General features: G+C 38.8%; 3 protein-coding genes across 5 annotated transcripts in view; 1 reads left to right on the plus strand and 2 right to left on the minus strand.

Moving 5' to 3' along the window:
- Positions 1-851: 851 nt before the first annotated feature.
- LOC306873692 (peptidyl-prolyl cis-trans isomerase NIMA-interacting 1-like) lies at positions 852-4,862 on the minus strand. The gene is made up of 4 exons (XM_079423154.1): positions 4,402-4,862; positions 2,997-3,197; positions 2,790-2,900; positions 852-1,304 (listed from the first exon to the last, which is right to left on the minus strand). Exons 1-4 carry the CDS (start codon positions 4,457-4,459, stop codon positions 1,195-1,197), a joined length of 480 nt encoding a protein of 159 aa, XP_079279280.1. The 5' UTR covers positions 4,460-4,862; the 3' UTR covers positions 852-1,194.
- On the plus strand, positions 4,504-7,287 carry LOC306873693 (ubiquitin-like protein 5). The gene is made up of 5 exons (XM_079423155.1): positions 4,504-5,066; positions 5,791-5,848; positions 5,978-6,061; positions 6,139-6,176; positions 7,166-7,287. The coding sequence occupies exons 1-5, from the start codon at positions 4,919-4,921 to the stop codon at positions 7,207-7,209; spliced, it is 372 nt and encodes a 123-aa protein (XP_079279281.1). The 5' UTR covers positions 4,504-4,918; the 3' UTR covers positions 7,210-7,287.
- Positions 6,806-22,245, minus strand: part of LOC306873672 (proto-oncogene vav-like) — a 21,646-nt gene continuing 6,206 nt past the window's right edge. For all 3 annotated transcript variants that reach the window (XM_079423121.1, XM_079423122.1, XM_079423120.1), the window contains exons 8-28: positions 22,027-22,095; positions 21,845-21,948; positions 20,755-20,854; positions 20,544-20,639; positions 19,313-19,381; positions 18,778-18,864; positions 18,606-18,691; positions 17,801-17,936; positions 17,611-17,720; positions 17,421-17,522; positions 16,445-16,539; positions 16,333-16,355; positions 14,375-14,417; positions 13,854-13,990; positions 10,515-10,580; positions 9,714-9,745; positions 9,503-9,613; positions 9,330-9,417; positions 8,632-8,761; positions 8,388-8,539; positions 6,806-7,793 (exon numbers count right to left, since the gene is read on the minus strand). In XM_079423121.1, the coding sequence (XP_079279247.1) occupies positions 7,740-7,793; positions 8,388-8,539; positions 8,632-8,761; positions 9,330-9,417; positions 9,503-9,613; positions 9,714-9,745; positions 10,515-10,580; positions 13,854-13,990; positions 14,375-14,417; positions 16,333-16,355; positions 16,445-16,539; positions 17,421-17,522; positions 17,611-17,720; positions 17,801-17,936; positions 18,606-18,691; positions 18,778-18,864; positions 19,313-19,381; positions 20,544-20,639; positions 20,755-20,854; positions 21,845-21,948; positions 22,027-22,095 (1,890 nt within the window). In that variant the 3' untranslated portion in view covers positions 6,806-7,739. The remainder of the gene's footprint in view (positions 7,794-8,387; positions 8,540-8,631; positions 8,762-9,329; positions 9,418-9,502; positions 9,614-9,713; positions 9,746-10,514; positions 10,581-13,853; positions 13,991-14,374; positions 14,418-16,332; positions 16,356-16,444; positions 16,540-17,420; positions 17,523-17,610; positions 17,721-17,800; positions 17,937-18,605; positions 18,692-18,777; positions 18,865-19,312; positions 19,382-20,543; positions 20,640-20,754; positions 20,855-21,844; positions 21,949-22,026; positions 22,096-22,245) is intronic.

Here is a 22,245-nt window from a genome sequence, read left to right on the forward strand (position 1 = left end):
ATATCATGTGATGTGAACTTGTGACCTATGTCTACTCCCCACAGTGCACATGGCCCTCTAGTGCTGAAACTGTCATCACATACATACACCCTAATAACTGTAATAATATAGATTCACAATTAAACCGCATAAAAGGAGCCGTAAACAAAGTATTGAATTACCAATTCAGCTTTGGTTCTCTGCTGCCAAATTCCAAAGTTCAGAGATTTAGGAAAAACAATATATATATATATTTTACTTTTTGTTTGTCTAGCTGTTATAACTCAGTTATAACAGGCAAGCAAAATCTAACTTTAAAAATGTAAGGCTCAAGAACCCAACTTGTGTAGAACTCTGTAAACTTGCGAAAACAAAAATGAGTTCAGAGGGGATTCTGACAAACCAACAGGAAACACCTCTGATTGGCCATTGCTTTCAACACAGATGCCTGTGATTGGCTATAATACTCAATGCGGCAAAAACACTAAATAAACTTGTGGTTTTGTAATCTGAAACCAGAGCGCGCACACAAACACACAGGAGCGTTTAAAAGTGCTTGACTGAATAGAATTGGTACTGTATGAAGACCCCCCTCAAAAAACACGTTCTCATCGAATCTACTTTGATTTCAAAAAGAGTGAATTCTCACCGAAAGGTGAGGAGATTGCATCTATGCATTATGCTTGCAGACATGGGTCTTGTTTCTGGACAATTTCGACACATTCTGACCAATGAATTTCTATAACTTTCCCTGCTGCACTGAATAAGAACAGCACAGAAGAGAATCTGAGTTTTTGCCTGCAACCAGAAAAAGTGATTCACTAAGCTAAAGATAACATCATGCTTAGAGATAAAACAGGAGCATTTTCTTTAGTGACATGGTAAATTTTATTGGTCATTTTTTGGAGCTCTGTCATACGATCGTCTACTGTCCATCATCAGAGCTGGTCCTGTGACGTTCAGGCACCAGCGCCGCCGCAGGACAGCAGATCATGCGAGTGTTTAGCCGAGCAGAATGAAGGAATGCTGGGTAGAGATGCAGGATTCACAGCCTGTCAAAAGGGATCTGTAACTGAAATGGACTTAACGTGCAGCTTTGACGAGCCAGGTGAGGTTTTTCAGGGAAACAGATTAAGATAAGGAATCCTGGGATAGTGTGTGTAATGTGTGTGTTATCTGCGGGATGAAGGCGTGACGGAGAGGGAATCCGGCCGGTTATCCGGTTCTCAGGATGATGTGAACTCCTGAATCGGTGAACACCGGGCCGCTCATGTCTCCGATCTTCAGCGTGAACGAGGCGTCTTCAAACGGCTTCTGCATTTGACCTGACACACACACACACACACACACACACACACACACACACAAATATAGATAGCGCACAGTGGATCAAATTTTGCAATTCATGTTAACTTCATAAGCAAGGCAATGCTGAAATTATTAACTGAAATAGAATAAAATTTTAAAATAAGTATATAAATTTGTATCATTGTGGTAACTTTTTATTTTTCAAGGCAACATTTCTCATTTTAATATAGTTTGACTTGAAATACTAAAATAACTAAGACTAAAAATAAGTAAATATATATATAAAAAAATAAATAAATGATCAAAACAAACACGCGTGTAAAATAACAAGATGACAAATTTAGCTATTTATTAAAATAGCTATTTAAAAAAAAAAAAAATCTATGTTCCAAAAATAACACCGTTGATAATATCGCTTTCCCACATCATTAAGATTATTAACACTTACAGCTGTACCGTAACAATAAATCCCATTAGTTAATGTTAGTTAATGCATTTTCTATCCTTAACTAACAGTTAGTTTACCAACTTTACCAAAAAACCCTCTGTATTTTCATCAGAAAAAAGGAGACAAAATGTTATTCTACTATGCGAGCTTTCATGAGTTTTCCATTTGTTTGACCAGTTTTCATTATATAGGCAGTGAGAGTGCATAAGTCTTTGGTATTAATTATATATAAGCTTATATTGAATCAGTACACTAGATGAGGTCAAATAAACCATGTATGAGTCCACATTCTATTGATTTGTGCTCATGGTGGTGGATCATCCAAATTTGTAAAATTAGCTAAGAAACACCTGTGTTCCAGCAACTAGCTCCCATCTGAGAGGGTTTGTAGTGCCAGTGGGAACATAGTTTCATCCCACAGAGCTTCTCTTAAACCAGAGACAGGTGACAGACCTGTGTTCTTAGCTAAATATAAATAAATAACTTATCCCAGTTTAATTATTTCCCCAGTTAAACAGTGCAAATTGTGAATAGCATGCACTAAAGAAGTGGACAGGATGCACATTCTGTACTTGTTTGCACTACTTCAGTTACATATACATGTGTTCATTTAGTAAAAAACAGTAAGTGATCACTCTATTTAACTGCTTAAATTTGCACTAAACATTTAGTATTTATTTTGTAACAATAGTTGTTCTGTCTAAATTGTTTTTTAATGGGGACAAAAGAAAATAATGTTTTTTTTTATTATTTAAAAGCAAATGCAAACATACTGAGATATATCTCGAATATCCTAACAAATTTGGCAATATCAAGATATCATTTTTATATATATCGCCCAGCCCTGCATCAAATGAAAGCGTACTGTATAAGAGTTACTGCTGTACTTAAATGTTTGGTTTAGTTTAATGCAGTGATTACATCAACGCTGTAAGTTGCATCAATGCTTTACTCAATGTTAAAGCATGCAGTAATCAGTTTACTACGTGAGGCGGTCAGCAGATGATGCTGATAATCTCGTAAGGGTGTGTTAATGGTGTATCTCTAGTCTTACCCCTGCCAAACAAGCCCAGATCTCCTCCGTTCCTCGCTGAGCTGCAGTCGCTGAACTGAGACGCCAAAGTCTCAAAGTCCTCCTCGCCAGACTTGATCTGTTCAATGTACTCTACACACACACACACACACACACACACACACACAAACGCGTCTCAATTCATAAGTGCACGTCACACACACACACACACACACGTGCGGCTCTTACTGTGAATGAGCTGCAGCGCCTCCTCTTTGCTGCGTGTGATGTTCTCCTCTCTCCAGGAGGACGGCCGGCGTGACTGGTTGTGTTTGACCAGCAGGTGAGAGCAGCGGACCTTCTCCAGCTCACCTGCGCCGTCGGCCCCCGCTCCGCTCGGCCGCTCCCACTGACTCGCGTTAGTGATGTGATTGAAGTAGTACACCCGGCCTGAGACACACACACACACACACACTCGGCTCATTCTCATCCCAAATCAACATACAAACCCAACAGCAGATCATGTGTTACACACAGAACACGGGGCCTGTTTAAGGACTAATTAAGATGCAATTTATGACATTGTAGCATAAAAATTACCCTGATCTTCCTCATTGTTTTACAACCGCTGATTTTCTAAAAAACATATTTGTAAGATTAACTGATCAAACCTATTACTATCAAGGAATACATATTTTATATATTTGGCACGAAAGCAGGAAAACAGAGATTACCTAGAAGTGTTATTAACATTTTCTAAAAATAAATAAAATAGTAATTTACTGTAAATGTGTTATTTGTTTTAGATAGTTGCAAAGGCAAAATTTCAAGTTTAGTTTAGCTACTAATTTTTTTTTTTTTTTTATGACACTGGTAGCATTAGAATTTACCAGATTTTCATCATTAATTTTTTTTTTTACATATTTAAAAGATACCAAATAGATCCGGTTTACTTTAAAGTTGAAGGAATAATATATATATATATATAAATAAATTACTACTACTAATAATAATAATAGTAATCACAATAAAGCAAAAGAATAAAATATGTAAGTTACTGTAAATTGTATTATTTATTTCAGTTAGTGCAAAGGCAAAAGTTCAAGTTTAGTTTAACTACTAAAACTAAAACAAATAAATACTAATTGTATACAAATTTAAAATCTGACAAACTCCACAAAATGACTCAAATTAAAATGAAAACAAATGCGTGTAAACAGATGTAAAGACTATTTAAGATTTAGATTAAATATGACAAATAATAGACTTGAAAACTATAATATTATCTGTGTTTGTCTCAACTCGGCGAATATTTTCTACACTATATTTTAAGCAAGAAACATTTACAAGACAGATAATTTCAACTTTATTTTTTCAACCAGCATCATTTATCTGGCAAATATCTCTGTTAACCCTTCAGTGACCGAGCATCCTACAATAACAGTAATCAGTGCGGGTTAATTCACATGTATGTCAGAGAAACACAGGTGCCAGACTGAACACTGCAGCGGAGCAGTTATCCTCCTCAGATGCATCAGGAGATCCGACAGCAGCGTGCTGTTCTCCAGGCGGCTGTAGCGCGGCTTTAGCCACTTAGCATGCGCATCTGCTCACGTGCGCCCAAACAGCGCCTCTGCTCCGGGTTTAGACTCACCTGAACTCCGGCTCATGCGCTTCTCCCACCCGGACGGCAGCTTCTCGTCGTCGGACATGATTTCCGAGCGCTGTCGGTGTCGGTGTCGGTTGTGTCCTGATGCTCCGCGCGGCTCTGCTGCAGTGACCGGACTGACCGACAGAGGACGCTAACCTCAGCACGCTTTTGTCTGAAACATCGGAAAACAACACTTTATTCAGTTTTGATTGGAGGAATTATTGCCGAATTACACATTAAACCACGCCTTATTATTCTTTATACTATTATTTAAAAGAAAAAATCGTTTGCGGTAATCAAAATAAACGGTGATTGGTCAAATAGATATATAAAAAGTTAAAGTAAAAAATGAAAGCTAAATAAAGATATATAAAATGATTCATATATATATATATATAGAGAGTATTCAGGTTATTCTAGACTGTTAAAATGTAACTGATAAAATATTCACGACACCTAAAATCGGTCGGTTAGCGACCATTTCCATGGTGAGCTCGCGCTGCGGCGCTCTTCTTTGAATATGATTGGCGAAACTCGCTGTCAGTCAAAGCGGCTCGTAGCTGATTGGTCAAATGTGAGCGGATGTTTTCTTCACGGCTCTGGTTTACGGCAAACGCCTGCGAGAGAAACGCGTCTGATTATCTGCGGGAACAAACGACACAAATCAGGTAGAAATCATACAGATTACTGTTATTTATACTTGTGTTCAATATTACTGTTTTGTTATTTGCTGTAGCGTGTGATGCATTTGTGTGTTTGAGTGAAACACATCGCATTTTAAGATATAGATGCTTCTGGAAGAGTTAAAGCCATAATAACACCACTACGATTAAAATAAACACAAACACCGACATTAATTTAATAATAATTATATAAAGAGGTCATTGACAGAATGCAATGTATATACAGAATGAAGCATATAGTGCTGAGACTGATACTGTGTCTCTGTGTGTGTGTGTGTGTGTGTGTGTGTGTGTGTCTCTGTGTGTGTGTGTGTCTCTGTGTGTGTGTGTGTGTGTGTCTCTCTCTGTGTGTGTGTGTGTGTGTGTCTCTCTCTGTGTGTGTGTGTCTCTCTCTGTGTGTGTGTGTCTCTCTCTGTGTGTGTGTGTGTCTCTCTGTGTGTGTGTGTGTGTCTCTGTGTGTGTGTCTCTCTCTGTGTGTGTGTGTGTGTGTGTGTGTGTGTGTGTCTCTCTCTCTCTGTGTGTGTGTGTGTGTCTCTCTGTGTGTGTGTGTGTGTCTCTCTCTCTGTGTGTGTGTGTGTGTGTGTGTGTGTCTCTGTGTGTGTCTCTGTCTGTGTGTGTGTCTCTGTCTGTGTGTGTGTCTCTGTGTGTGTGTGTGTGTGTGTGTGTGTGTGTGTGTCTCTCTGTGTGTGTGTGTGTGTGTGTGTTTCAGAGATGATTGAGGTGGTTTGTAATGATCGTCTGGGGAAGAAGGTTCGGGTCAAATGCAAGTATCCTTTGAAACACTGAACTCCTGTACAACAAGCCCTGTTTGTGAAGTGTGTGAGTGTGTTTGTTGGTCATTGATGGAGTCAGCAGGTGTGGTTTGTGTTGTTTTTGGTCTTAACTGTGTGTGTCAGTCAGGAGGACACGATCGGAGACCTGAAGAAGCTGATCGCAGCACAGACTGGCACTCGATGGGACAAGATCGTGCTCAAGAAATGGTGAGAGCGAATGCTGAGCAGATGAGTGGAAAACACAGCAGTCGAGTGTGATGATAATCTGACGTGTTTGTGTGCAGGTACACCATTTTCAAGGACCACGTGTCACTGGGAGACTGTATCCTTCACACGCAAAATGAAAATGTGCTCACCCTCAGGCCATCCAGTCTGCTTCTTCATCAGATTTGGAGAAACAGCATTACAGTGAATGGGTGCCGTCAGAATGAGAGTCCAAACAGCTGATAAAAACATCACAATAATCCACACCACTCCAGTCCATCAGTTAACATCTGGAGAAGACAAAAGCTGAAACACATCCATCATTAAGACATTTTTAATCATTCATAATAATGCTTCCTCCAGTGAAAAATATAATCTCCTGTTGTCTCTCGCATCAAAATCCAGATTTCTCTCTTGATTCAGACCAGACCACCTTTTCACTGGAGGAAGCGTTATTATGGATTATGGACTCGTGTTTCAGTTAAAAACGTATTAATGCTGGATTTGTTTGAGTTTTTGTCTTCTCCAGATGTGAGTGTGGATTATTGGACTCTCAAGCTCATCTACATTTGGGATGACCTGCAAATGTTAAGTTTTATTTATTTATTGGGATGAACTATTCCTTTAGTTCATCTCAAACCTGTACAGTGTCTGTGATGTAGAAAAGCATTTAATTGCTTAGTTATTAAATATAAGTAACACTTCAAAATAAGGTCTAAATAACATACTTAATCAGAAATATTTGTTACCGTATTTATTAATGTTTGATAGCATTAGTTAATAAAAAATACAAGTGTTCATTGTTTTTTCATGTTGGCTCAGGTCCATTAAACAGTATTAACAGATTTGATTTTAAGAGTGTATCAGTTCAAATTAACATTGAGATTAGTAAATGCTGACTAAAGAAATATTGAACTGAAGCATGTAACAAATGAAAGCTTATTGTAAACCAGTGTTATGAGTTAGTTCCTGATCTTTTGTGCTCATGTTGAGTAAAACCGCCCCATAAGTCTGTGCGAGACATTCAGTCTGTCCATTAAGAGTGTTTTTAGTGACATATATGCATTTATATGCATAATCGTTCATATCCTTGACTCTGTGCATCAGATGAAATCCATGACGGCATGAACCTTGAGCTCTATTACCAGTAGAAACACATTACACCACACACACACACACACACACACACACACACACACAGCAACGCATTACACCACTAACACACACACACACACACACACAGCAACACATTACACCACTAACACACAGAGTTTGTGGAGCGAGTTGTTTTCATCATGTCTCGAGGCATCAGAATATTTGTTTAGTTGAATTGTTTTGATATTCTTTGGAAATAAAACTCATATTTATGTACAATCGAGTCTCTGTGTTTGTTGAACAGTTTTCTAACCACTTTAATCAGAATCTCAAGAAAAAAACAGCTCATTACATCCATACTGACGAGCTCTTCTGAACCCCGCCAACCGTTAATATTAATCTGAATTACATCTCTCCGATCTGGAGTGGGTGTGAAGTGAAAGGATGAAATCATTCAGTTTGTCTCGTGAAGAAGGCTCTGTGTGTGTATAGGGCGCTTGACTGGGTTCACCGGTGAGACGGACGCTGTAGACGGTGATTGTGTTGCGTATGAGAGTGATGTTGGGGTGATGAAGCTGTTGATTGGTCAGCAGTAATCCGAATGCTCCTCTTCCACGTAATTAGCAGGAAACAGACCCACCTACAGCAGAAGAGCATACTGTTAATAGTCAGATATATTATTTACTTGATTCAATTGTGTATTTGCCAGAAATGAATGGAACACAGTGTTTATGATTATTTCTAATATATTCACATACAAATGCTTGTCAAAATCTATCTTGTTAATTAAGGAAATAAATATATATTTCTTTTTTTTGTCATTTTAGAAGTTTATATTAAAGGGGTCACATGATGGGATTAAGTTTTCCTTCTCTTTGGATTGTTACAAGCTGTTTGTGCATAGATAAGATCCATGAAGTTGCACAGACTAAAGTCTCAAAACCAAAGAGATATTCTTTATAAAAGTTCAAACTCATCCAGTCCTTCTTAAACGCCTTATTTAAACGCCCCCATGTCTACGTCACTGTGTGGGAAGATTTGCATAACACCGTCCAAATGTTTAGGTAAAGAGGAAGGCGTAACTTGTATTCTCGATGTAGTATTGTTGTCGTGAAGTCGCTGTGTTTCCAAATACGGTAAGGGACGTAACATTTCCGTCACACGCTTGAGGAAGCGAAGCCAGCAGGTGATTGTTGTGTGAACTGTGACTGTAAAGTGTGAGTGTGTGTCGTACCCTGCCATACACCTCTCCTTTCCACCAGCCGTTGTGAGCTTTCTTGGAGAGGATTTTGACGGTGTCTCCCTCCCGCAGAGAGAGCTCGGTGCGGTCACGTGCAGAGAAATCATAGCGCACTTTAGCCGTGCCGTGATAGCGCTCGCTCACACCTGCACACACACACACACACACACACAGGGTTAAGGGAGGGGGGGGGGGTGGTGTTGGATCTGTGTTCAGGTGTGGATGGCGTGTACTGTACCTGCTGGGCGTGTGTTGCTGGGCTGCGGCGAGGCGCTCTGCTCCGGCTGCTTGTACGGCGTCTGCAGTCTGCAGTCCACGTCCTTAAAGCACTCCCTCAGCGAGTTCTCCTGATAGAACTGCACCAGCTCCTGCCACACACACATCACACGTTACACACTCACAGCCTGATGATTACTGTCAGGAAAACTATATCATTTGTTATAACATGGCAATGATAACTGTAGCGATAACTGTAGCAATAATTGTAACAATACCTGCCAAGGAACTGTAACAGTAACTAACAATATTAATTCACAATAAATGTAACAATGCCTGCAGTGATAACTATAGCGATAACTGTAACAAACAAACACTGGACTAAAACATTGAGAAAATTTCTCAAAATATCTTCTGTTATGTTCTACAGAAGAAGAAAAGTCATGCATGTTTGGAGGTTCGGGTGTACCCAATGTTATAGATGGCAATATCCAAAATCCTTGTTGTTGTGGGGACATTTTTTGGTCCCCATGGGGAAACATGGAGGGCTTTGAGAATGTAAAAATGCCTGTAGTTGTGTGTGAGGTGTAGTATTAGGATAAGGGGATAGAAAATACAGTTTATACAGTACAAAAACAATTATACCGATGGCAGGAACCCATAAAACACGGAAACCCTACATGTGTGTGTGTGTGTGTGTGTGTGTGTGTGTTGACTTACGAACAGTCCCTTGAAGGCTTTCTTCTCGTTGATCCTGTAGAGTCCCTCTGAGTACGTGACCTTTATGTGTCTGGTGTCCATGTTGAACCTGAGTCAGAGACAGAGAGGCATGTCACTGGAGCTCTGTTTGATTGACAGCTGTCAGTCAGTGAGTTTGAGTGTGTTCACTGTACTTGAGGCTGATGGCGAATTCTCCGGCGTCCTTCTGTCGCACCAGAAACGTCCCGTCGGAGCGAGACATCAGCAGAGTTTTAGCACCGGTCCGGTCCATGTTACCAGCAAACCTGACACCAGACGCATGTGTTAGTGTGTATATGTGAAAAGGAGTGAATATAGATGAAACATAAGTGTGTGTGTGTGTGTGTGTGTGTGTGTGTGTGTTACCAGGGCAGTCCTGTTAAATCTGGAGAAGGTATCTACAGAGATCAGACAACACATTTACTTTACTAGCAGTAGATGCTAGGATTTATCAGGCAGATTGTTACAGTGCATCCAAATGTAAAACAATTACTTCTCATTTAATCTAATTTAATCTAAACCTGAAAACAAACAGAAGATTTTATGATGCTCTATTTCTATCATTAAGCAAGTGCTACTTTCCTTAAAGCATGAACCAAAATTACAAGACTTCATCAAACTCATGCTCGTTTTTCATTACAATTTCTTTCAAATGTTTAATCCTGATAATCTAAATAAAACTGAATAAAAAAAGCACTTTAACAGTGCTCCCAGAGTTTTGGACTCCACTGCAACTGTACTGTTATACGCTAAACTAGGAATATTCTCAGAAATGTATAAATATGAAAAATTCCTAAACAAAAATAAAAAAAATTAAATATATTGTAGGACATAAATACAATTAAAAAATGTGAGAAATAAAAAAAGTAATAAAAATTGCAGGGGAAAATAAAGATAAAGATTTAAGAAGAAAAAAATTGTAGGGCAAAGGTTAAAAGCTGCAGAAAATAAAATTTGTAGTAAATAAAGATGAAAAATTGTAGAAAAAAATGTCTGATGTAAAAATGTAGGGAAATAAAAAAAAAAAAAGTGTAGGATAAAAAAGTGGGAAATAATAAAGATTAAAAATTGTGGGAAATAAAAAAAGAGAGAAAAAAAAAGAGGAAATAAATAAAGGAAATAATGATTGAAGTACAGGATGTAAATTTGAACCACTCATCAGCTCACCGGCACAAACGGCTGAACTTTACTGCAGGGAAACCAGCCGACCTCACCGGTGGTCAGATTCCTGCCCTGAAACACACACACACTTCAGATCTATATACATGCTCTATTATATACAGTATATTCATATGTATATGGGTCAAGATCACATAACACTCATATCCAGGATTTAACATGACAAATAAACGGCTCAAGACATGCGGAAAGGAGAAGGAGAAAATGCAGATGCACGGAGGTTTCTGTTCTCCATTATAAGCACAGATCAAATATCCTGCTGTAACCTCATTCACACACACAGGAATCGAAACCAAAAGAGTCTCTCTCTTCTCTTCAGACAGTCAAATTATCAAAGTATACATGCTTTGATGTGTTAGATGCATTCATCTTTTGTTTACTGCACTGCATCATTAAAAACATGCTGAATTCTCCCCAGTAAATGTTGCATTAAGATAACGTAACGAGAGGAGCATCGCCCACAGTAACGAAGTAAAAGTACAGTTTTTTCACTAAAAATATACTTAAGAGCAAAAGTACCCATTTTTAAATATACTCTAAAAGTATTAGTTACCCCAAAAATGTACTCAAGTAAATGTAACTCGTTACTACCCCAACTTCTTGCCGTCATCGCAGCACGGAAGGTAATGTATATTGCCTGCGTCCCTATGTGTATGCTATCCATCCTTAATTCTACAGGATATTAGTCATGTTCAATACTATTTAGGGCAGGGTGGATAGTATGCACATTGGGAAGCAGGGATTGTGTGATTATGAGGCGCCGGGCTAGACAAAAGTGAAGCGAACGCGGAGAGAGAGAGAGAGAGAGAGAGAGAGAGAGAGTCAGAGAGAGAGACAGTGCGCGAGATATGTACTCATATGTGATAAGGGTACAGCGAACCATTGTTGCCAGGGTCATGGATTTCCTGCACAATTGGGCTATTCTGAAAATACAGCCCAGGAAAAATTATAGAGCTGTGGGTTGCGGTTTTTTTTGGGCTACTTTTACAATGTACCGCAGTCGCCCGAAGTGTATATAGGCTATACACACACGTAATCGCAAGAGGAAGTTATTACAAACACTCGATGGTGGTTAAAAGTGAGTTCTGAGTAAGTGTACTATTAATCTCATAAACTGTTTTATGCAGCATTATGCTAATGTTAGTGCTAATGCACCTGCAGAACAGGCCCAATTTATTTAGAAATACTTTTGATAATATTTGGGTAAATGTACAGTGGGGCAAATAAGTATTTTTTCACTGTACAATAAGAAAGTTTTCCCCACTTTCAAAGAATGGAGAGATCTGTAATTTTCATCGTAGGTACACCTCAACTGTGAGAGACAGAATATAAATAAATAAAAAAAATCCAGAAAATCACATTGTATGATTTTTGAATAATTAATTTCCATTTTATTGAATAAGTATTTGATAGAATAGAAAAATAGAACTTAATATTTGGTACAGAAACCTTTGTTTACAATCACAGAGATCAGACGTTTCCTGTAGTTCTTGAGCAGGTTTGCACACACTGCAGCAGGGATTGTGGCCCACTCCTCCATACAGGTCTCCTCCAGATCGTTCAGGTTTTGGGGCTGTCGCTGGGCAACACAGAGTTTCAGCTCCCTCCATAGATGTTCTATTGGGTTCAGGTCTGGAGACTGGCTAGGCCACTCCAGGACCTTGAAATGCTTCTTACGGAGCCACTGCTTAGTTGCCCTTGCTGTGTGTTTGGGGTCATTTCATCTTCAATGCTCTTACTGAGGGAAGGAGGTTGTTGCCCAAAATCTCACAATACATGGCTCCATCCATCCTCCCCTCAATACGGTGCAGTCGTCCTGTCCCCTTTGCAGAAAAGCACCCCCAAATCATGATGTTTCCACCCCCATGCTTCACGGTTGGGATGGTGTTCTTGGGATTGTACTCATCCTTCTTCCTCCAAAAACGGCGAGTGGGGTTTATACCAAAAAGTTATATTTTGGTCTCATCTGACCACATGACCTTCTCCTATGCCTCCTCTGTATCATCCAGATGGTCTTTGGCAAACTTCAGACGGGCCTGGACATGTGCTGGCTTGAGCAGCGCTGCAGGATTTTAATCCATGACGGTGTAGTGTGGTACTAATGGTAACCGTTGAGACTGTGGTCCCAGCTCTCTTCAGGTCATAGACCAGGTCCTCCCGTGTAGTTCTAGGCTGATCCCTCACCTTTCTCAGGATCATTGATACTCCACGAGGCCAGATCTTGCATGGAGCCCCAGTCCGAGGGAGATTGACAGTTATCTTGAATTTCTTCCATTTTCTAATAATTGCGCCAACAGTTGTTGCCTTCTCACCAAGCTGTTTGCCTATTGTCCTGTAGCCCATCCCAGCCTTGTGCAGGTCTACAGTTTTGTCCCTAGTGTCCTTAGACAGCTCTTTGGTCTTGCCCATAGTGGAGAGGTTGGAGTCTGATTGATTGAGTGTGTGAACAGGTGTCTTTTATACAGGTAACGAGTTCAAACAGGTGCAATTAATACAGGTAATGAGTGGAGGATAGGAGGGCTTCTTAAAGACAAACTAACAGGTCTGTGAGAGCCAGAAGTCTTGCTGCTTGGTAGGTGATCAAATACTTATTTCATGCAATAAAATGGAAGTTAATTATTTTAAAATCATACAATGTGATTTTCTGGATTTTTTTCTCTCACAGTTGAGGTGTACCTACGATGAAAATAACAGATCTCTCCATTCTTTGTGAGTGGGAAAACTTGAAAAAACGGCAGTGTATCAAATACTTATTTGCCCCACTGTATGCTGGGATTGAAGCGATCGTGGCTTGGTAAACGTTTTATTGCCAGTATAAAGGCTGAAAACAAAAACAAAAGAATAATAAGGATTATATTTCATACCTAGCGGAGGTGTGAAGGCTTCTGTTTCCTTAAACTAGTTTGTCATGCATTTCTTTTTCAACACATTTACAGGTAAATCCTAGTATTTTAAATTTGCGATTTAATCATGATTGATCACAGTCCATGACTGTGATTAACACGATTACATTTTTTAATCGATTGACAGCACTAATTTTATATACACTAAACACATTTCTGTCAGGACCACTATGGTCAAAATGACAGACATTTAGCATACAGTTTGGATTGGCGGTATGGTTCTGTTCTGGGCAAAAACTCTGTCATGAATGTGAGTGGTAAAGTTGCTCCAGGCTCTACCCCATAGCCACTACTTCACAGATGAAATGGCTTCATTATGGTAACAGGGCTCGTCGAGGAGTTCTGCTGTACCCAGAAACACTCCTGTACCTGTGTGTGTGTGTGTGTGTGTGTGTGTGAGAGAGAGATAGCATTGACCCCTCACCTCCCACCACTGCAGGTCGACCTCGGCACGAGTCAGCTCCACCGTGTCTCCCACAGACAGCGGCAGCAGCTGACCGAACGCCAGCGGCGGCGGAGGGAGACCGTAATAATCCACACACACCTCCATCTTCGGCAGACCTGATCGAGACACACGAGTGTGTGAGTACACAGACCAGCGTGTGTGTGTGTGTGTGTGTAATAGTGTGTTAACCATATTTTGGATGCAAATTTGTACCCAAAAGTGAGGTAAACCTGACAAAATCTCCAAAAACCTCCCTTTGGGGACGTCATCATTTGTAAAACTGGCTTAAAAACAAACTAAAAGTTATTTTGAAATTGTGAAAATGCACAAAGTCTCCTGTGAGGGCTAAGTTTAGGTGTACAGTAGGTGTAGGGCAATAGCACATAAAGTTTGTACAATATAAAAACCATTACGCCTATGGAGAGTCCCCATTTAGATAGCTAAGTAAACGTGTGTGTGTGTGTGTGTGTGTGTGAGGACACTGTGTGACGTGTGTTTACCTGGTTTGGCCTGTCTTTGAGATGCCAACCTCATCGTTTTATTCTGAAACAACATGAAAATACACTTCAACACACACAAACAAAATGCTCATACTGATGATTACACAAATAAACTTCATTTGCAAATTATTATATTATTACAAATAAATGGTCAGAAACAAATAAAGTAAAAAAAAATATTGGACAGGTTTTTGTTTATTATATTATATTTATTATATTATACAGTCGTGGTCAGAATTATTGGCACCTTTGGTAAATATGATCAAAGAAGGCTCTGAAAATAAACCTGCATTATTAATCCTTTTGATCTTTTATTTAAAAAAAATCTAACCTTTCATTGAACTAAAACAATTGAAAATGGGGGAAATTATGAAATAAATGTTTTTCTCAAATACACGTTGGACACAGTTATTGGCACCCCTAGAAATTCTAATGAGTAAAATATCCCTGAAGTATATTCCTATTCATATTCACAATTTTGAGCACTCCAGGGTGATTATGAACATGAAATTATCCAGCCATGGCTTCCCGTTTCACAGAAATATAAATAGGAGGGAAAACAAAGCCCAAATTCCTTTAATCATCCGTCACAATGAGAAAAACCAAAGAATATATTTCTGATGTGCAGCAAATGATTCACAAATTAGTGAAGTGGCTTTAAGAAAAGAGCTAGAGCAGTGAAAATCCCCATTTCCACCATCAGGGCAATAATTAAGAATTTCCAATCAACAGAAAATGTTATGAAACTGCCTGGAAGAGGACGTGTGTCTATATCGTCCTAATGCACGCTGAGAAGGAGAGTTTGAGTTGCTAAAGACTCTCCAAGGACCACAGCTGGAGAATTACAGTTGAGTCTCGGGGGCAGAAAACCTTAAAAAAATAGTCAAACAGCCCCTAAATCAGCACATGTTGTTTGGGAGGGTTTCAAGAAAAATTCTCCTAGCTCATCCAAAAACAATCTCCAGCATATTCAGTTATCAGACACGACTGGAACTTCAAATGGGACTGGCTTCTATGCTCAGATGAAAATGATCTTTTTAGCAGCAAACACTCAAGATGGGTTTGGTGAACACAGGGATAAAAAGTACCCCATGTCTACAATGAAATATACTGCTGTATGTTTGATGTTGTGGGCTTATATTTCTGCTGGAGGTCCTGGACATCTTGTTCAGACACATGGCATCATGGATTCTATCAAATACCAACAGATAAAAAAATCAATAAGTGACTGACTCTGTTAGAAAACTTATAATGGGCCAGGTTTAGATCTTCCAACCATACAATAATCCAAACACAAACCTCAAAAACAACACAAAAATGGGTCACTGAGCACAAAACCAAGCTTCTGCTGACCATTCCAGTCCTCTGACCTGAACCCTGTAGAAAATGAGTGAGGTGAACTAAAGAGAAGAAGCTGTGAATCTGAAGGCTCTGGAGTGATTCTGGATGAAGGAATGGTCTCTGATCTCTTGTCAGGTGTTTTCTAACCTCATCAGACATTATAGGAGAACATTTAGAGCTGTCAAACTGGCAAATGGAGGTTTCAAAAAGTATTGAATAAAAGGGTGCCGTTATTTGTGGCCAATGTGTATTAGAGAAAAACATTTATTTCATAATGATATTTCCCCCCATTTTTGTGAATTTTTAAAATAAACGATCAAAAGGATTAACAATGCAGATTAATTTTCACAGCCTTCTTTGATCATATTTACCAAGGGTACCAATAATTCTGACCACGATTGTATTGTATTATATTATATTATATTATATTTAAGCTGTTTAAATGTCAAATGATTGAATTTAGTGTGTAAATGGGCTTATCACATGTTTGTGTGTTATCATGCTGTATGTATTACAACAACAGGACATGTTGTAAAGAAATTAAATAAAAGTTTACACAACTTAAAAATCTACAAAAGTAAGGCACAAAAATAATTAAGTAATTTGGATGCACAGACCTTCTTGAGCGTTCCTGACAGTTCTGTGGAGTGAACGAGAAGCACATGTGAAGGCGACTGAACAAACATCATCAACACATTACATTCTCACGTTTTGTATCTGTTTTCTCACCAGAGTTTCGGCCGCATGCAGGAACTCGACCCAGACACTCTTTATGAGCGGCCATCTTACAGCGCGAGCAGCGGTAGCCCTGATAGAAGATCCCCCTGAGACGCACACATGCAACAAAGATGAAAACATCATCATTTATGTCTTACAGGAATCCCATCCTGACACATCGCATTGACTTCATCTTCTGAGTTTGATGAGCTGATGAAACTCGAAATGAACTGATGCTGCAACTTTCACAGCTCAGAACTTCCTCCTGGACTAAAAAGAGCATTTACTGGAACCGAGCTGTGAAGCAGTGTGGTTATGATCAACAAACTATAACTGGTACAGTAGCTATAAACCTAATAGAACTTTCCCTTTAACTGAAACATGACATTAGATGAAAAACCTGAATGAAAACTAGAAATGTTGCATTGGAAGCTAAATGAAAATAAACAAGTCCTAAAGTAATAAGTGCTAAAACTAAGCAAAAACTAAGAAAAATTATTAAAACTTGAATTAAAATGAACAATAGAAATGAATTAAAAACTAATAAGCACTCTAATAACATACTGATAATACTACAATAAAACAGCTGAAAGGCATGAGTGCAACTTTTCTATTTCAGAATGATTAATGTATCAATAAAAGAAAACGTTAAAAATAATACTCTAATAGTATATTGATTATATTCAAATAAAATACATTTCCCGAGTCAGAAAACAAAATGCATCAAAACAAGAAACAAAAACAAACAAAAAAATTTGATTAGTTATCAAGACTCCAAATTCAGCATTAGAATAAGTAACAATGCGTTGTTTTAACTTAAAAAAAGTTCATGCCTGCCTTAAAAATGTTTTTTTTTTTTTACTTTAGTTAAGTTGAATATTTAAGATATCTCAACAAATTTGAAGTAGTTATAACTAATTGCAGCAGCATGTCATGTTTGTTGAGCAGAACAGAAAAGAAACGACTGATTTAAAGAGATGAAGTTCACCTGAGGAGCATCTGACAGGCTTTACATGAGGTGGTGTCCTCAAAACAGTGCATCTGGAAGTCATGACCGTTAGCCGTGCTGTTCTCCGGACACATGTTGGACCTACAAACACACCACATGCAAGGTTTCTGCTGCATAATACATATTTAACAAGCTGCAATTGAGCTGAGTATATGAGCGATGGACTCACAGCGCCATCTCAAACTGCTCCAGCCACTTCTTCTTCAGCTCTCGCGTCTTAAAGTACAGATCGTAGCCGCCCTGACCGTACAGATCCATCAGCAGGAAGGTGTGCGTCCACTGTAAACACACACAATCAAGCGTCAGGTACAGGTGTGTGCTGATGACGAAGCACTGTGAGCTGAGAGGAGGTGTGGAACCTTCTTGCTTTCTTTCTCTCCTGTCGGCTCGTCTCTCATCTGGTAATGTTGAAGCTCAATCAGCTCCTTCAGCTCCAGACTCTCGCCGCTGCGCTTCTTACACACTAACAGAGCCTTGTCGAAGAGAAAGCCATACCTGCACACAAACACACTAAAGGTCATTGCACACTGAAATTTTCACGTGCATTTTTGTGTTTTTTCATATTCCTCATTCTTTCCTATCAAGATGCATGCTACGGATGCGAAAAAGCAGAAAATCGAACCTCATCCGTTTTTTTTTTTTATGACGGACGAAAGTTTCGCAGGCAGTAAACGTGATTGACATAACGTGAGGATGTATTTATTTTTTAACGTGCAAAACTTTCGGACGAAAATTTCAGACTCAATGACCTATAAAGAGCGACATGTATCACAATAACTATGAAGTTATAATAATCACTCTAAGTCCAAGAGAATAGTGAAATCCACAGCACAGCTATAACGATAACTATATTATTGGAATTTTTTCCAGCTGATGAATGATAAAAACACTGACAGCCAATCAAAATCCACCCGACACCGAGCTCTAGCATTTAAAGTGTCAAATATCAAAACTGCAGCATGTTTTTAATAAATGGAATGATATCCTCTGTTGATGCGGGTGCTAGTATAGTAATTATCATTATAAATATTGATATAGTTCACTTTATAGCTGTCTTTATAAGTACTGTTATCAAGATAGTTAGCGTTACAGTTACAGTTATAGTTCTAATTCTAGTTATCTTTATCGTTATTGTTACAGTTATAGTAACAAACACACACACACCTGTCCTGTTTGGATTTCTTCTCCAGGCTGCAGATCTTGAATTCTCCGTCTATTTTGGGTCGTCCGTATAACGCCAGAGACTGAGACTAAATACAGAGAGTCTGAATCAGCCTCAAATACAAATGAATCCGAGTTCAGAGCTAAAACGAATTGTTCTCAGTTGCTTCTGTACCATGTTCTCGATGCACAGCTGAAACGTCGTGATCTGACGGATGATCTCATTGTCTCTCTTCACCTCGTTCACACACTGAGCCAGATCCTACAAACACACACACACACACACACCAGCAGCATGTTCAGTCATCTAATAATCATACATCCAATTCATGTTCATGAGCTTTTCTACTCATTTTACCTCTACTTGGTGCTCTCACTTCACTGCACATCCTGATCAAAATACCCACAAAGTTCTGACTCAATGCACAAATGTTGTGACGAAATATCTTCGCATCAGTATTTGGTGTCTGATTCATTTGTGTGTTACAGGTAAACAGTTTTGAAGATTCAGCAGGAGCATTTTCATCGGTCAACCACAGTGTAACCGGTACTGAGACGGCACCTCTATTTACATTCACTAATATGATTTTTCAAGTTCTCCATCGTGAACAGTGAGTGAAGCATGTTCCTTCATCATATGAACCCCTGAATGTCTACTGAAACGTCTCCCTATCCCTTGTTTTGCACATGCTAAACACACACACACTCACCCTCATGGCATCCAGCGCTGTGCGCAAGTTTTCCTTCTCTTGTTGGCCCACCGTGTGTTTCATGAGCTCCTGAGACACACACATGCATTTTGGGGACATGATTAATAAAGACGACTTTAAGGTGAACAGGGTAAACATTTAATCTATTTCACCATACTAAACCAGTTGATTAATCACAGTACTTTAAGACAACTGTTTCATATTAGTTGCAAGCTTTCTGGAATTATATAATATTTAATACTAATTTGCATTAATTTCCAGAATATTAATCTGAAGACTGGATAATGCCAGATCCATAATTCTAGTTAGATTTTGTTGTGATGTTAGAGGTAGAGGTTTTTCCAGAGTGGATTTTGGATTTCTCTTCTTATTATTTTTTACTCCATAAATCAGAAAATCCTGTCTACAGACAGAAAACAAATACATTTTCACCATATTTTCAGGAATAGCATGTTGTATAAATCAGTGCGAATGGTATATGAACAAACCCCTCAGTAAAAACCTTCAGAATATAGAGAGGAATAAAACTATTACATTTGGTGTGTGTACGTGCTGCTGAAGTAGAGAAAAAACTCACAGCGGTTAAAGATATGCATTATTTACCATCTTTTTAAGATTAAAATCTTGTGTAAATTATTGTGAATGAAATATTAACAAACCCCTCAGTAAAATCCTTCAGAACATAGATAGGAATAAATCTCTAAGTTTTGGTGTTTGTAAGTGCTGCTGAAGTGGAGAAACAACTTTTAAAGATATGCATGGCTATTAAACATCTACAGACACAAATAAAGTGCAATAAAATAAACACTTATATGTGCATTTTGGATGTTTTCTTTCTACCAGACTGAAATAAAACTTGTACCTCAAATGCAATGCAAGTAGATTTGGATAAAAGTGTCTGGAAAATGCATAAACTGAAATATTACAAATTAAAATGTTTGCTTTCCACTAGTCTGAAAGAAGAGAAGTTATAGAAATCTGAGTTTTTATTGCAAATCACATTATAATTTTTCACCCTAGTCCAAAGAGCATATTCATTATGAATTGTGACTATACAACTTACAGTTTGTATTTAGGATTTTAATGTAATTAGCCAAATTAAAGAACCACAAATGTCTCGGATGTGTCCTCATTTCCACATATGTGTGTTTGTGTTGTTCTGTACAGGTTTGTCTGTGCTTATGAGGGTTAGATCTCACTAATATAGTGAAATCTCACATGTGTGTGTTACCTGCAGGAGCAGATGATACTTCAGGACTCTCTGCATGGGAACCATCAGCAGATCTCGCAGGGAAAACCTGCCGCTGTTGGCTCGCATCGAACACTCCTAAATATGAGCAGGTTTGCTAAATGAGATCACTGGTGCTTTGTAGCGCTGGCTTTCGGTTAGCCCGAGGTATTTATATCAGGTTAAATGCATCTGTGATCCGTGTGTTTCTGACCTCCAGTTTCATCTTCACGTCTTCATGCGTGCTGGTGAGTTTGTCCAGATGTTTGGTGGAGGCTTCCACCTGACTGCAGTAACGTCCGTACAGCAACAGCCTACCACACACACACACACACACACACACACACACACACACACACACACACACACACACACACACACACACACACACACACACACACAAACACAGATCCGTGTTGTCCATCAGAAAACATCCTTTCATTCACAATTGTTGCAATGAACCTCAATGAGGAAACAATTAGTGTGTAAATCATTCGTAAATCCACTCTTACATGAATGGTCACATTCAATCGGATTGTGTAAGAGTGGTTTTACAAGTGATGTGGACACAAATTTCTGCTCATGTTTCATAAATGACGTTCAGTATGAATGAATCAAGTTTTGCTGAATGAATCAATGATTCAGTGATTCACATTTATAGATAGACTTGTCACTTGTTTTGATCCTGAGGGAATCAGTGTTGTTGAACAGATTAGTTGAATCAATGATATTGAGATGGTCACTTCTTTAATTAGTTTCAGTGACTCACACATAAAGACAGACACTTGTTTAATTCCTGAATAAATCAGCTGTTGAACGAATAACAGAATCAATGATTCAATGACTCATTCATACTGAGTCACTTCTTTATTTCCTAAATGAATTAGTGTTGATGAACGAATAATGGAATCAATGATTCAATTAATTTGTATCATTTTCAATTCCTAAATTAATCAATTTTGTTCAATAAACCACTGAATAAATGATTCACTGACCAGTCCCTTATTTCATTCCTAAATGAATCAGTGTTTATGAACAAATCAGTGAATCAATAATTGAATTTTCAATGTTAAACAAACCACTGAAGTAAATGATTCAGTTACTCACTAATTTAGACCAATTTAGACACTTGTTTCATTCCTGAATGAATCAGTTTTTTGTTGAATGAATCAGTTGAATTAATGATTCACTTACAGATTCAAAGCTGATTACTCTTTCAGAGCTCATGAGTTTGACTGAGAGCCTCAGTTATGTTCCCTGTATGAGTGCTGTATGAGTTTTTTTGAGTTCTGTGCGTGCCGTACCTCTCCTTGTAGTCGATGAAGATCTGATAGAGATTCTCGGCTCGTAAATGCAGTATGGACTCCTGCAGCTCATTATGCAGAGAGCGATGGGTCTTGGCCAGATCCTGTGAGAGAGGACGGGGATTACTGAGCTGATCGGATGAACACGAGACACTGATGATGAGGATGACAGAGAGACTCACTTCAATATTGATGAAGATGTTCTCGATGTCCACGGGCTGCAGGAAAGGCTGCAGTGGTTTCAGAAAGTGCTGTGGACACAGAAATGAACACAACAGGACATGGGTGAGTCACATGCTCATCGTTCAAGTGTATTTGAGAGAAGCTCGTGGTTAAAGAGACCCTGCTGCTGAAACACTTTCGGTTTCAGGTTGACTGACATGCTCTTCTCATCATCAGAT

The sequence above is a fragment of the Barbus barbus genome (assembly GCF_936440315.1).
Source record: "Barbus barbus genome assembly, chromosome: 8".
Lineage (NCBI taxonomy): Eukaryota > Metazoa > Chordata > Actinopteri > Cypriniformes > Cyprinidae > Barbus > Barbus barbus.

What these genes read in the sequence shown, in the direction of transcription:
- LOC306873692 (XM_079423154.1), bottom strand. Translation starts at nt 4,459, where the DNA reads ATGTCCGACGACGAGAAGCTGCCGTCCGGGTGGGAGAAGCGCATGAGC. An exon ending in GGCGCTGCAGCTCATTCACA is followed by an intron (nt 2,901 to 2,996) that starts GTAAGAGCCGCA and finishes GTGTGTGTGTAG; the next exon opens with AGTACATTGAACAGATCAAG. An exon ending in TCTGGGCTTGTTTGGCAGGG is followed by an intron (nt 1,305 to 2,789) that starts GTAAGACTAGAG and finishes TGTGTGTGTCAG; the next exon opens with GTCAAATGCAGAAGCCGTTT.
- LOC306873693 (XM_079423155.1), top strand. Translation starts at nt 4,919, where the DNA reads ATGATTGGCGAAACTCGCTGTCAGTCAAAGCGGCTCGTAGCTGATTGG. An exon ending in AAGGTTCGGGTCAAATGCAA is followed by an intron (nt 5,849 to 5,977) that starts GTATCCTTTGAA and finishes TGTGTGTGTCAG; the next exon opens with TCAGGAGGACACGATCGGAG. An exon ending in CCACGTGTCACTGGGAGACT is followed by an intron (nt 6,177 to 7,165) that starts GTATCCTTCACA and finishes TCTGTGCATCAG; the next exon opens with ATGAAATCCATGACGGCATG.